Genomic DNA, 15,597 nt, shown 5'->3' on the forward strand with positions numbered 1-15,597 from the left:
CAGGCCTACTCGCTTAATCGCTTGTCCGCTCTCAGCTAGGTTTCTCCTCTCTTATATTGCTCTTATACAATACCTTGCCTAGGTAATGGGGCTACCCACAAGTCTTTGTGCCTCCGTACATAAATTAACAACAAAACAACCCCCCCAGACCTGCCTGATCTTGATGATTCCTTATTGAAACTGTCTTCACAGACAGTTCTAGGTTGTGTCGAGTTGACAGTTAAAACTCACTAACAAACAACATCATTAATACCTGTCCTGCCAGTACCACATGGGGTCATTGTGAGGTTCAGTGACACCAATAACAGGAACCTAAAAGGGTGTCTTAATATAAGGCATCCCTGCAAAGTACAATTATTGACGACGTAAGATCCTTTTCCTATTCGCAATTGTCGAACAGTGAAGGTGCTCTGGGAGTGCTTGCTCAATAAATGAATAACTTTGAGTGTGAATGGAGGGGAGATGCCAAGTGGGTAAGGAATTGAATATTTGCTCCGGAAGTACCACCTGCTATATCCTGCTGTAACCCATGAGGATTCAGAATCTGACATGCTTAAAAGGGAATACCAAAGCTGACAAGATAGCCTTGTCAGGTTAAGGTGCCTGCTGCAGAATCTGGTAACTTGAGTTCAATAGCTAGGCCCTGAGAGGTAGAAGGAAAAATTGACTCCAGCAAGTTGTCCTTTGACCTCCAAACACATGCATGCAAACACTACACATGCACAATGAATAAACAGAGAGAGAGACAGACAGACAGAGAGAGAGAGAGAGAGAGAGAGAGAGAGAGAGAGAGAGAGACATATTGGCTTTTCAAGACAGGGTTTCTCTGTGTTACAACTCTGGCTGTACTAGCACTCACTTTGTAGACCAGGCTGGCTTTAAATTCACAGAGATCCCGCCTGCCTCTGCCTCCCAAGTAGTGGGAATAAAGGTGTGTGCCAACACCACCCGGAAAATAATTTTATTTTAAAGAAGGGAAAAACAGTTCTGTCTGGGCACAGGGGCTGTGTATGCAGGTGACAGTGAGGAGGGACCAGGAGCTGTGAGCCCCACTTTTGCCTGCCCGGCCTTGTAAAGCTGCTGAGAGTTTCCTTTGGTGCCCTAGCTGCACTCTTCCATTGGGTTGTCAGCGTCTCTATCATACAGGACGGTCACTCTCCAGTGATTTGATAGGAGAAGAGGCAAAGATTGCCAGGCTGGCACCAGAGAGAGCTTCTCCCGGGATCTCGGTCCTTAGCATCACTCCAGAACACCCGGGGAAGATGCTCTGCATCATCTCGAACGGTTCTCCTACCCTAGGCTGGCAGTGTAGGCTGGTACATGATGCCAGCCCACCCTCAGCAGACATATGACTCTATCAGTATTTTCCAGGTGCTCTTTTGATGATCACAGCTAGGACTGAAAATCTGTGACTGAGGTCAATGGAGTCACAGAACAGAGGGAGGGGATGAACCCAGCCACCTAACATGCCAGTGCCAGAGCCAGCATTCCAACCTGGGTGTCAGAGGTCAGTACAGGGGAACCATCTCTTCCATTTTCAGTTCCTTCCATCTTAGTGAGCTGACCATGCAAGCCACAGTGGGCCCCTCCTACCAGTGGCTCACTCCACCATGGATGGGCAGGGTGATTTCTTGAGATACTAGATTCTTCTGGCCACTCCCATTTCTTTCATCTTCCCTAATCCTGAGTATGGACCACAGAACCACCACCCACTCTGCTTACCTCAGACATGCAGTCAGTTGTGGCTGGTTCCTAATGGGCCCAAGAGCCTAATTATAGCCTGTGGCTTCCTGAATAATGACGGGCCTCCCTGGGGCTCCTTACCTCAGCCACCAGGCCGGTGTTTGCTTCTTGGCTGCTCAGAGCGGTTCTGCGCTCTCCTCTCCTTAGGCCTGTGCTCTGCCCACACCAGAGACCCATCACTACTGACAGGTCATTGGAGCCTTGGGTTCAGTCTTGAGTCATCTTCCTTCCCACTGTGCTAACTGCTGACTGTTACCTTCATCCGGGATAGTCGGGCTCCCCTGCCTCACAATTCTTGTAATTCATCTGAGCATCTATGAAAGGAACCTTTCCAAGCTCCTGTCCACGTGCTTTGTTTTGTTTTCATGGAAGTTCCAAGGATGGGATCCAGAACCTTGTACATGCTAAGCAAGTGCTCTTTCTTGAGACAAGCTCTTACTATCTAGCTATCCAGATTCTATGTAGCTTGGGATGGCCCCGAACTCCCCCTCCCCTGTCTTTGCTCAGATGGTAGCTGTACACCATGCCTGACTCTCCTTACTCTTTAAGGAGCCCTCGGTGCTCTTCAGAGAAGGATTCTAGAGCCCCCCTCTTCAGATGGCTCCAGACTGGATGAAAGAGGCCCAGAAATCCCTTTTAAGGGGTGTTGAGGGCAGCATTGGTAGCTGTGGGGGGAAGCTTGGAAAAGAAGCCCATTGCTTGCTCCCCCCAGCCCCCTGCTGCTGCCCACTCATCTGGGTTCCTGGAGATGGAACAGCGGTGGTGGCTATGCATAGAGCATGCATAGAGAAAGAGGTGGACTTTCTCTTCTAGATTATGCTTGCATTCATGCTTGGTACAGAGGAATGGGTGGTGTGACTAAGGCTGAGGCTGCTGCCCAGTTGTCCACCCCAAGCATGATGGGCACACAGTCCTCCCTTGGGGAAAGATGACTTGGATCAGCCCTAGAAAGACGCCCAGGGAATGAGCAGCGGTGCAGGGGGGCGAGCAGCCTTTTGTCTCTGCGCTTTCTCCTTTGCTACTGAACCTCGATACCCTCACAGTGGCTGCTGGGCTCCTCTGGGTCAAGGAGGAAAAGCCCTTTCCAGGAGACAGTGGCACTGTACAAAATGGGCCCCAGTGAGAAGGTGAGGTATATCAGATGGCCTGGAGGAAGGGCATATAGCACACCTATTATAATGAGATCCTCAGACTGGACGCGGGGTGCAGAAACTTCCACCCAAAGTCAAAAAGAGTGGAGAACAAGGGGACTTGGAGAAGTCTCTGGGGCAGCCCGTTCCTATGACAGGAGGAGGATGAATCCAAAGGAACTTCCAAGAAGGAGCAGGGACAGAGGCATGGCACAAATGCCCACCCAGTAATAGGGCTGAGGTTGGGACAAGGCACTGTAGAGCCACGGGGCGTTTGACATTCAGTTGTTCAAGGTTATATTAAGAACAGCTTAAGCTGTATGTGTTGAATTAACTCAGTCGTATGCACGGATGGTATTTAGTACTGCTCTCCGTCGAACTCTGAGTTTTGGAATGGGGAAGGGTTGCCCAGCATTGCTCCATCCGCCATCCAGCCTCACAGGGCCTCTCCACTGCTGAATGGCCCTCTGCTTCTCCAAATTTCAGCTGGCCCAGATGCCAGGAACAGAATAAGGACAGGCACTGTGATTTTGCCAGTTCCCAGACAGACCTGCCAGGCCGGGGGAGGTGGGCATCGGCTTGGGTCTGTGCTGCACCGGTAACTGTGCAGTGAGGGACTCTCTGGGAATAAAAGGGCAGATCCTGTCTCCAGATTTGTCTAATGCCAGGCTGCTACCATCACCTGCCAGCTGTCCTCAGCCCCCAACCACCCTGCTGGCATGCCACGTGAGCTGAGGTGGAACTGCGTCTCATGGCAGGCGGTGGCAAGAGCTGGCTGAAGGTTTTTATTGGCTCTAGTGGGGCTGACTGCCAGACTCTGGTTTCCAGTTTAGGTCATAATAGATATTCACTGACCTGGCTCCCCATAGAAACACTTTGAGAAGGAGATGCAGGGAACAGGAGAGGGCAGGGAGCAAGGGGCAGCGGGTCACATCAGCCTGGATGAAGGTGATCCAGGACCACAGAGTAAAATTCTAGCAGCTTCGAGAGCTCTCGGCTCTCAACACACAGCATCCTTTCCCTCAATGATCCCACTGAGGTCTGGTCTTCATTCAAGACCAGATTGTACACACACACACAGAGACGAGAGGCACATATCCTTGTGAATCCATTTGTGTCTATAGATGTGGACCTCGGGTTTTATTCCTTAGGAGACATTTTCCTTGTTTTTTGTTTTGTTTTTTTGTTTGTTTGTTTGTTTGGGTTTTTTTTTTTGAGACAGGACCTCTCATTAGCCTGGAGTTTGACAATTAAGCTAGTCAACAAACTCAAGGGATCCACCTGTTCCCACCCCCACCCCCAGCCCTTAGTGCCAGACACAGGCCACCATACCCAGCTTTTTTCACAAGTTTTAGGAATTGAACTCAGAACTTCAAAACAGCAAGCATTTTATCAACAAGACCAACCCCCAGCCTCGCAATGAGTTTTCACTTCACTCTCCAGAGTTCAGTTGAAGGAGCCCGACTAGATCCCGCCTAGCTCACAAACTCCTGACAAGTGCACTGCGAAGGGACCGGGTGCCAGCTGAGCTCTCACGGAGAGCTGAGTCAGGCTCTGGGACTCACAGTTTCCATCACCCAGCTCCTCAACCACACAGAGCCCACAGAAGAAAACCTGGTCTGCACCCAGCCTTTCTTCTCTCCACAACTGTCCTCACTTCAGGCCATTGTCCGTCACCCGTGGCCTTAAGGCATTCCGCATGCCCTGGCGGAGTGGCAGCTACTCTCTGCCACATATCCTCAGAGTTGATAGAGATCTGAGAAGTGGTGACGCTCAGACTTACACAGACAGGTAGGGTGATGGGAAGCCACTCAACTCCTGGCATGGATGCCATGCTGAAAGTTATGTCTCTTTCCCGTCATCAGGCCCATAATAAGGGCCCAGAGATTTAGACACGGCCTCTTCTCACAAATTCTCCTGACTGCATGCCAGGCTCTATGCCCAGCGCTAAAATGTAAGAAATGACTCTTGTCTTTCTGAGGCTGGTTTTATCGGAGTGCAGGAGATACACCTCTAGTGCTGGCTTTGGCTGCACTGAATTCTCTGTGTAAAGACTTGAAGCAGCAGCCTTGGGGGCTCCTAGGAGAGGTGGGAGTGGCCAGAGTGGAGAGGTTGCCCTTTCTGTGGGACGCTTCTGTCTTACTACTTTCCTTACCTTTTCCTCTGAGTCCCCAATTCCACACCCCTGATCCCAAAGGCCCAAGAGGTCACAGGATAAGTAGGACAGGGAGTGAAAAACAGCAGTCAAAATCCACAGGAGGCATAGAAGGTCAGGCTGCCCTATGGCAGGATGGGAGCATCCTGGATTACTATGGCCCCCAGCTCCCTTCTATGCGCGTGCGTGCGTGCGTGCGTGCGTGTGTGTGTGTGTGTGTGTGTGTGTGTGTGTACTGGCTGTGTGTGACGCTTCCGAAGAGCCTAGATGCCAGAACTGGGAGTGTTAGCAGTCCACCAGGCCCAGTGACACATGATGCATAGAACCTGCTGGTCCAACCCCGACTCAGGCAACATTAAAGCGATCACCTAAAGAGCCCAGCAGTGGCAGCCCTGGGCCAAGCTCCTGGCCTGAACCTCAGCTGTCCCTGTGCCCACTCCGCTTATGGAAAGCCTCATGAATGACATGTCTCTACTTCTATCCAAACCCTAGGTATCCCCGGCCCTCCAGGACCAAGAGGACTCAAAGGAGATACGGGCACAAAAGGACCTCTTGGTAGCAGAGGACCTAAAGGGGATTCTGGCAGCCTGGGGCCCCCAGGACCACAGGGTCCTCAGGGGCAGCCTGGAGAGCAAGGACCTGTGGGAGAAAGAGGGTCAACTGGCCCCCGCGGCTTTCAAGGATTCAAAGGCGCAAAGGGTAGCTATGGCACTGGAGGGCCAAGGGGGCAGCCAGGTCCCAAAGGAGATGTGGGGCCCCCAGGGCCAGATGGGCCCCCAGGGTCTCCAGGACCCTCAGGGCCTCAGGGAAAACCAGGGATTTCAGGAAAGACGGGCTCACCAGGCCAACGGGGGGCCACAGGGCCTAAGGGTGAACCAGGCATCCAGGGTCCCCCTGGATTACCTGGGCCTCCAGGCCCTCCAGGGAACCAGAGCCCCTACTGAAGAAGGTCTTTGGGCCTGATGCTGCAATGCAGGTTGGGGTCAGAGAAAGCAGCCAGAAGGGCCTACTATCTACAGACAACTATTGTTCTTTGGTCCTGATATGAGGGTGTCTCTTAGAACTGACTGTATAGCCTTAAGCTCCCCAATAATGACTGTACCACAGGAAAACAGCTCACTGCCCAACCCCATTTCTCTGCTGGCCAGTGGTGGGGGCGCCTACTAGGTTTCCATGGCTGGTTAAGAAGGAGAGGGAAGAAGACACACAACCCCGTGACAGCCTCCTGGGGAGGTGGCTACCTGGGGAAGAATGTCTTAGACCTCTCCGATGGTAACCAACTCAGTCTCTGCAGTGACTTAACACCCACACTAGCCAGAAGCTTCTTTCTAGTCTTGAAAATAATCCAGGGAAACCTTTGGGGCATTATAGATGAGACTCCAGGGAGCCTCTCCCAACAGCCATGGGAACAGAGTCACAGGGAGTTGCCCTGCTCCACACAGGGCAGGAGAACTCTTTTCTCAGGCCCCGTGCTGGGGCCTCTGACAAGTTCAGAACACTCCTCTCTTCAGCCTTACCTCTGTACCTCAGGAGTGACCTGGAAAGAACCCAAGCAGGGTTTCATCGGCAGGGAGAGAGCCTGCAGGTCCCAGAACATTCTGCTTGCCTGCTATCCAGCTCCCAGGAAGACCGCAGGGATGGAGGTGGAAGGACAAGGCAGGGATGAAGGCTCTCTGTGAAGCCGTTTTTTGTTCAACCTAGGCTGCCACACCATGTTCTCACGGGGCTTCCCTGTGGTGGCCAGGGAGGAAGAAGCTGTCACAGGGTCCACCCCTGATAACATGGTGGCTCTTGCCTCCTACTCTTGGCTGTCCTATCCACAGATGCACATTGACCTCACCCAACCATGACCTAAGATGACTGGAGCTCTTTCCCACATGAGCAGCAAGCTGGACCAGGCATGGGAAGAGCGTGGACATGCACAAGGAGCCTTTGACATTACTTCTCGTCTTTCATGAACTTCTCACATACACTGGCAGAAAGGGATGCTGGGAGAGGCCTGTGTTGTCTCGAGTCACTTTCCATAAAGCTGCCCTGCTCCTTCAGACTCCAGCAGACTTAGACCATCCTGGGCAAAGGATAAAGCTGTCTGCTCCCTTGCACAGCCTCAGAGACCTGTCTTCTTCCTGTCCAAAGCCTCTGTGCCATCTTCATCCTTAACATTAGTGTGCAACTGGCTTGCACAACCCACCTACCCCCTGCTGTATAATTGTCCTGTCCACATATGATAATATCACATGACACAGTATCACTGACCCAGTAAAGAGCTGTTTCCAGGAGGGATGTGTCTTCTAGTATTTGTACCCAGCCTGAGGAAGTAATCCCTTCTGGGATCCATGTGATACTGACCTTCAGTGGGGGAATCACTGCCAAGGGTTCTGTTGCGGAATCTGGGCACTGAGATCCTCTGGGTGTTCTAGTGATTGGCAGAGAAGCCCAAACAAGAGTCTAAGAAATTACCACCAAGAGAAAGGGCAAGGCCAACCTGGAAATAGTGGGTCCCCTCTCTGTATCCGTCTCCTTTCCCTGACCAGCATCTTCTGGTTACACAAGGTCCGATAGAACAGAACTAAGATTGGCCACACATGGGCCTTACCCTTCAGCCGTATTTAGATTCTAGGTGGAAAAAAAATCCCTAAAACATGCAGCTAGACCCTGTAGTTATTTCCAGTGAGACTGGAAAATAGAAAATAGAACAGGCCCAGAGTCCAGAGGGATGCCTCCTGCTTCCACTTGTCTCTAAAATAAAGAAAAAGAACAAAAAAGGAGGAAAAGACAAAGCCAGACTTTCTCCAAGGGGCCTGCAAGAACAGAGATCAGGTGGTTCCCTGGGAATCAAACTGGGCCTTGCTCCACAGGGGGCTTTAATGGGAGAGTAAGTTCATTTGCTAAGTCAAATGTAACCCTGTGCAAAGCCGGGGCACTGGTTTGTTGAGGGGTAGGCAAGAGTCAGGGGTACCCAGTAGAAGTGAAAATGTGGAAGAACCAGGATCAGACCATAATTTATGAGCCTTGCTCCTCTGTGTGGCATGAGATCCATCTTTCCCACAGCACCTGCCATGTGTGGGCTGCCAAGTTCATTAAGGATCGCGAGGGAGAGTAAAGCCTAAACCAGCCTGGTCACTTTTCCTCAGGAGGGCAGACGCATCGATAGCCTTGCGTGAAGCAAGGCAGGGAAGGGAAGTCTCAGAGATTAGACGGGGCGCGCTCAGAAGGGTGACGCCCAGCTAGCACTAGGACAACAGGAAAGACAGCCGCTAGAGTCGCCTCACACGGCTGGACTACCGGCCAACCTCCAGAAGTCTTGAACGGCTGGTTGCCACACTCCTGGTCGGGGAAGAATTGGGCCAGGTCCTGGGATGAAGAAAAGTGTAAGTGAGGGTATCAGCTGGTCTCGGAACTAAATCCCAGTCAAGCTAGATCTGAGTTCAGTTCCAAAGGATGCACTTGGAGGACAAAATGACAGAAAAGACATGGGGATAAAAAAACAATCAATTTGAGAACATAAGAGCCAAGCTACAAAAAGCCATCTGAGGCCTAGGGTATTAGAAACCAGCCCCTAGCAGTGTGATTTGAGGAGTCACTTGATTCAGGGCACAGGCTGAAGGCAGATGTCACTGAGCTCATACATGCAAACAGGGTCCTCTCAGGGGTGGGTGCATAGGTAAGCTAGGGACTATGGAACCAGAAGTCCAGGTAATCCTGTGATTATTGGGAGATGATATAAACACTGCACACCCTCCATCAGACACCTGGCTGCTCCCTCATCCTCCCATCACTCAGTGGTCCCCGAATCCCCTCCCTGTCCCCGTCACCTTTGCCCTGGCCAGCATCTTCTGACCACATGAGGTCCAATAGAACAGGACTGAGATTAACCACACGTGGGCCTTCAGCTGTAATTCTTAGATTCTAGGTGAAAAACCCCATTGCTGATTCCTTGAGTCAAGAGCTTACCTGACACAGGGAGCTATAACAGCAGACAGAAAGGGGTGTGGGGGGAGCAGGGACAGGCGACAACATGATTCACCGAGTTAGAGGAACTATAGGCAAGCCAGCAGCGAAAGTCAGTGGGACTATGTTGTATGGCTTCACCTGAGAAGCCCAGATAGAGCAACCACAGAACAAAAAAACAGCTCCATCCAAGTCCAGCTTGGAGAATCAGTGAGTCTAATTGAAATCACTTACAGGAGCATGGGCAACTTACAGGGAGAGACACCGCCAAAGACACATGCTCTCTCTCCAACAATTGTTAACTGCTTCCATATCCTGCAGGAAAGACTATGACCCTCATGAACCTTGTGAGTTCTCCTGTCCTTCCATTCCACAAGAGAATCTTAGGTGGCCCCAATCTTGTAAAAGGCGCGTGAGTGTTCACAGCTGCTCTGATTACAAGGTGGCAATAGTCAAGTTGCGCCAGAGCCCAGGGTTCCGCACCAGACAGCGGTAATAATGAAAGCCAACACAATGGTACAGTCAGGCAGAGCCTACATACCATCCTGGACACTTCACAGATAGTAACTCAGTCTTTAACTACCATCTATAATATATAACGTGCAATCTCTGTCTCACAGTTGAGGGGACTGAGTTTTGGAGCAAAGCATTGACTATTGTTGGCCACAGACATAACAAGTTTTTTAGACACATCCATGTTGAGACAGCCTTGGACAAACTGTTTAACTGCTCTCTAGTTCCCATGAAATTCCTGGGTAGTTCTTCTGGCTAGTTACCCAGGGTATTGGTCTGCTCAGCTGTCACTAGGAAACACGCCAGACTGCACGTTTTCAGCAACAGAAATTTCTTCTCTCTTGGTTCAAGAAGCCGGGAAGGTTAAGCTCGAGGTGTCATCTCTTCCAGGTTTGCAGAGAGCCCCCTCAACACCGCCCCCCATGGTAGACAAGGACTTTTGCAGACACAGTCTTAAACCCAATCCTTTTGGCTTCATTTCTGCTTATGACTTCGTGAAGTTCATGGCTCCAGACAGTCACACTGAGATGACAGCCGCATAAGTCAGTCAGTCCAGGTACCCAGCAGCAGCCAGGCTCGCATAGACATCAGCCTCCATCCCATGGTGACCGTTACACAGAGTCTAAGCTTTTTTAGCCTCACTGACACTCACCACTCTGCTGCAAATGAACAGCCAGAGCAGGAAGCCAGCACACTCCTTTCGTTGTGAGAACCAGGCCCAACCCTTCTGCCCTTTCTTTCTCTCACCCTCCTTCCTCTGTTCCATGTTCATCACAGAGTCCTTTAGATGATCTGAATTTTTTTTCAATTCTATTGAAATTCCAAAGAATTCATTGGGACTTGGGAGTGGGCAGTTGGAAACATAAAGCATGAAATAAATGGTTATGACTCAACATGAGGTCTTGTCTGAGAGTGGGGATGGGGTGAGCTACCTAACAGGGTCCCTCAGTGGACAAGTAGCTGGAACAGGTCACACTCCAGCACTGCTGGACTCTTCTTCCTTGTGGGGCTGTAGATCTAGAACTGACCTCCAAGACCCTCAGATTCTTCTTTGTGAGCACAAAGAGTGAACGGTTCTGACTTCCCTAGGCCTGGGGATTCACATTTATCTACCCTAACCAAGCTATTTTTCTCTTGCTCTGTTCAATTGCTTCACTGGATCTCTCTAGAACCAAAAAAATTAAGTCTGAATATTCATGGAGAGGTGATAGCCCGTGAGATTTCAACTACTAGACTCAAAGCACAGGCTTTGCTGTTGCTGTGACCTTAATTCCATGTTTACGAAACCCTGAAATTATTCTTGGGCTTCCCAAGGAGAGCACAGGGCTTCCTAGAAGCCACAGACCTGAGCCACCTCCGTACCTCTGAAAACTCCAGGCTTGCTTTCTGGTATCACCCTGGCAACCGCTCCCTTCTTCCTGCAGAACAGGACAGGGCTGAGCAAACCTACCCTTCCCCCAGCTCTTCTCCCCAGGCCAGGGCTGAGCTGGCAACCTCAGCAGCATCAACCCTGGGTACACCTGTCAAAACAGAACCACTGGAGAGTCGAGCAAGAGCTGAAAAACATGATCTGACCACACCAAACTTTCCACCAGGGCTGGGCTGCCAAGGGCTGGCTTTTCCCGAAAGCCTTGCCCCCGCGGGTGACTGAGCAGCCTTCCTGAGGACTACTTGACTGTGGAGGCATAGGCCACTTGGTTTTCTGGCCTTCACCTGTCCACTCCACTTGTTTTCTTTTAAACTTCCAAGTGCAGGAGTCGTGCTTGATGGGTCAGGGGACACCCAGAGGTTCAGTCAATGCCTCCTAGTGGGAACCACCCACCTTGGTACAACCACCCAGAGACCCATAAAAGCGCACACCGTGTGCTTGCCCCCGAAACCCACTGGTGCAGAACTGTGGAGATGGATGGGAAATTGGAGTAGGAGTATGAGGAATGGGAGGTGACGTGCACTACAGACCAAGACCCCGGGAACGAAGATGCCTCGTAAATTTGAGATCCACGGGAGCAGGTGATAAAGAAAAGAACACAGTGTTTCCCAGTTTCTCTTTATTGTCTCGTTTCATTTTCATGAGCACAGTACACTGGCATGTCACAGGTCAGAAAACAGAGGCTCAGAAAAGATGAGTAACATGTATAGTATAAAGACGGTAAATGGGGGCTGGCTAAGAGCACATACTGTTCTTGTAGAAGGTGTCCAGTTCCCAGCACCCATGTTGGGGGCTCCAGCTCCAGGTGTTTTGACACCCTCATCTGACCTCCATAGGCACCTACCCTTATGTGCACAAATTCCCACATAGGCATGTACGCATAACTCTTAAATAAGTAAATAAATATATTAAGTGGCTTTAAAAAGATGCTCAATCAGATAGCATGGAGATTTTACTGATACCTTGGTTTTACTGAAATGTCTCTTCCAGAATGGTTGGGCTGGGGAGTCAGTGAGTTCTGTATTTCAGAGAAGGGATTAACTCCACAGAAAGGGGATTCCTCCAGATCTCAGAGTAAGCTAGCAATGAGGCCCCAAATAAAGTACTGCCGGCCTCTCTGATTTCAACTGCTTTGTACTAAATATCAAGAGCAAGGGGCTTGCAGGAGCTCAACACAGAAGGGTGTATCCTACCATGAGAGCTGGAAGACTTCTCAAAGGAAGTTATGTGCCCACCTCCGGGAGAACCATCCCTCAACTTCACCAAAAGGCAGACCCAGCTCCATCATTGAGAAACTTGTATTAAACATTGGAATTTATTCATATAGCATTTCCTCAATTCCACACCATCCTTTTAAAAGATCGGGTCATTTGAAGAGCACAGACTGAAGCCCTCTCTATTAATTCTGGTGGGAAACAGTGGGAGAATTTCCATGTGGTGGTTTTACACACTCATATAACCTATGACTCATTCCCTAGAAGAGATTCCAGATTGTCTCCATCCCCCAGAGAAGCCTGTCCTATCCTCAAGGTATAAGCCAGAACTGACTTGCTCCCCGTCATCCATCACCACCCTTACTCAGAGAGCTCTCTTCTTCTAGACAGAAATGTTTCAACCTCTAGTAGGTTGAAACTGAATGTGTTCGCACATCCATCAAATGGTCAGCTGCCAGCAGCCACTACATTTGCAGTTGAGAGGCAACACCAGGTCGATTTCATCCTCTTGCCCGAAGCGTCTTCCCAAGCCTCTGTACAGAGCGGTTTTCAACTATTCTAACACTATGACCCTTTAATACAGTTCCTCATGCTGTGGTGACCCTTAACCACAGAATTATTTTCATTGCTTCTTAATAACTGTAATGTTGCTACTGTTGTGAATCATAATGTAAATACCTGAAATGAAGGACCTCTGATATGCACGCCACCCCTCACCATCCCCACTCTGCAAAGGGATCTCAACCCACAGGCTGAGAACCACTGCCCTGCAGAGAACAAAGGTCTCGTAGGTGAAAGAAACAGAAGCCAGGGATTGGGGCTGCCGTGCAGCTGGAATTGGGCACTGGGCAGGAAGAATCTGCGCAGAGCTCTCTGCGAGCACAGACTGAGAGATCTGCAAAGCACAGACTGAGAGAGCTCCGAGCTGATGGACACACTGGGCAGCTACAGTAGTGAGGCACTTTGGCAATCTGATCCACTCAGCCTTGTCAATCACACCAAGCCTTCAGTTGAGAGAGGAGAAAAGCTAGCAGATACACAGCAATGAGATGCTCACGCACTGCTAGTAGGTTTATAAAATTATACAAGCACTTTGAAAACAGTTGATAGCTTTTTAAGTTGAACATGGGGGCTCAAGAGATGGCTCACTGGTTAAGAGCACTTGCTGCTCTTACAGAGGACCTATGTTCAGTTCCCAGAGCCCACATGGTGGCTCACAACCACCTGTAACTCCAATTCCAGATGATCCAATGCACAACAGGCAACTCACGACCACCAGCAGCTCCAGTTCCAGGGGATCAGACACTTTCTTCTGGCCTCCTTGGGCCCCTTTTTATATGCGCTCACACAAATATGTAGACCCAGTCACACATACACATATACATTAGGTAAAATATGTAACTATCTCTTGCAAAGCAGCAACAGGAAGGTAACGGGCAGCAGTAATGTGTGAAATGCTCAGATATATTTCACTAAGAACACTGTAGAATGAGAAAAGATGGCCAAGTGATCAGGGAAACGCAAATGAAAACCACTACACTAAGGCTAGAAAAGTTAAAACTGGCGTCACCATAGCAACCGCTAGCAGATACACAGCAATGAGATGCTCACGCACTGCTAGTAGGTTTGTAAAATTATACAAGCACTTTGAAAACAGTTGATAGCTTTTTAAGTTGAACATGGGGGCTCAAGAGATGGCTCACTGGTTAAGAGCACTTGCTGCTCTTACAGAGGACCTATGTTCAGTTCCCAGAGCCCACATGATGGCTCACAACCACCTGTAACTCCAATTCCAGGTGATCCAATGCCCCTTCTGACCTCCACTGGCACCAGGCATGTATGTACATGGTGCCTATATATACATATAAACAGAGCACTCATATATACAATAAAATTATACTTTAAAATTGCTTCACAAGCTAAACATACCCTTCCTGTATGCTTTAATCATTCCTATCTTAGAAATTTGTCCAAGAAAAATAAAATCACGTACCCCAAATACTTGTACAAATATTTTGCAGAGAAGGCTTATGCTTTTATGCCAAAACTAAAAACAAACCAAAAGCCCATCATCAGATGAATGAAAAGACAAGTTGTGACGTATTTGTACAAAGGAATGACAGTCAGCAAGGAGAGAAAAAACACAATTACGAGGATTAAGCTAAAAGAAAATTTTTAGCTTTTAGAGAAAACATTTGCAGCAGTTTTCATCATAACTGAAAAAGTAAAAAGCAAATCTAGAAAGAATCCACATATGCATCCATGGAAGAAATTTGTGCTATTTATGTGTCACGGAGCACCAGAAGAAGGGGAAAGAAGAAGGGGTCTAGGGGGAGGGAAAAGAGAAGAGGCAAGAGAACAAAAAGAAAGAGAGGTATAAGAACAGAATAGAAGCAACAACATGAACAAAACAAACAGTCAAGCAAAACAGTGAGCTTTTAAAAAAATGTCACAAAGACTACATGCATGTAACATGGTTCCACTGTGTTACATTTAAAGAAGATAGAGATGCTACCAATGTGGAAATCAGAGTCGTCACTGTGTGTGGGTTTGCTGGAGACAGCAAGGATGAGAACAAATGCTGTGATGTTGGAGGTCTAGTTTACACAGGTGTGTGCTGGTAAAACCTGCCCAAGTAGACCCGTGGTCTGTGCATTCCACAGAGTACAAGTTAACACTCAAAAAAATAAGACAACAATTTCTTTCCAAAAAGAAATTATACTAGGAATTAGATTAAATAAACATAGACTATATTTTCAGACTGTTTTATAATCAGGGGACTATGCCAGAAGTTTAGGAAAGCAACTAAATCAAGACTTAAAGATAAAATTAGCAGCCATGAGATATTATTTTAGATAAAGAAGAAAGCTAAGATGCCTGCTAAAGAAGAATAGAAAAGTAAACCAGAACATGGTAAATTCAAAAGAAAGAGCTAATAAAAATCAAAGATTAAAAATGTAAAACAGAAAGCCTGGGGTTTATTTTTGAGACAGTTTCCTGTATTTCAGGTTGGCCTTGAGCTCTCTTCATAGCGGAGGGTGGTCTCTGACTGTGATCCTCTTGCCTCCGTGTCTTGAGTGCTGAGATTATAAACATGTGTCATCATACCTAGTTCATAAGAAGAAAATTTGGAATAGAGAGATTCAACAAAGTCAAAGACTATAAAACTGGGATACCCTAGGCCAGTGGTTCTCAACCTTTCTGATGCTGCGACCCTTTAATACAGTTCCTCATGCTCTGATGACCCCTAGCCATAAAATTATTTTCATTGCTACTTTATAACTGTAATTTTGCTACTGTTATGAATCATAATGTAAATATCTGTGTTTTCCAACGGTCTTAGATGACCCTGTGAAAGGGTCATTCGACCCTCAGAGGAGTAGTAACCCACCAGTGAGAACTGCTGATCTAAGGCAATGTTGACCTAAACCACTGAAGTACATGAAGGCATAAATAAGGAAG

At 48.6% G+C, this 15,597-nt stretch overlaps 1 protein-coding gene across 1 annotated transcript in view; it reads left to right on the forward strand.

Annotated features, from left to right (window-relative positions):
• Scara3 (scavenger receptor class A member 3) overlaps window positions 1-8,015 on the forward strand; it is a 33,688-nt gene extending 25,673 nt beyond the window's left edge. Inside the window, exon 6 of the mRNA XM_057786678.1 lies at window positions 5,521-8,015. Within this exon, the coding sequence (XP_057642661.1) occupies window positions 5,521-5,972 (452 nt within the window). The 3' untranslated portion in view covers window positions 5,973-8,015. The remainder of the gene's footprint in view (window positions 1-5,520) is intronic.
• Window positions 8,016-15,597: the final 7,582 nt, after the last annotated feature.

This window comes from Chionomys nivalis, chromosome 12 (assembly GCF_950005125.1).
Source record: "Chionomys nivalis chromosome 12, mChiNiv1.1, whole genome shotgun sequence".
Classification (NCBI taxonomy): Eukaryota; Metazoa; Chordata; class Mammalia; order Rodentia; family Cricetidae; genus Chionomys; species Chionomys nivalis.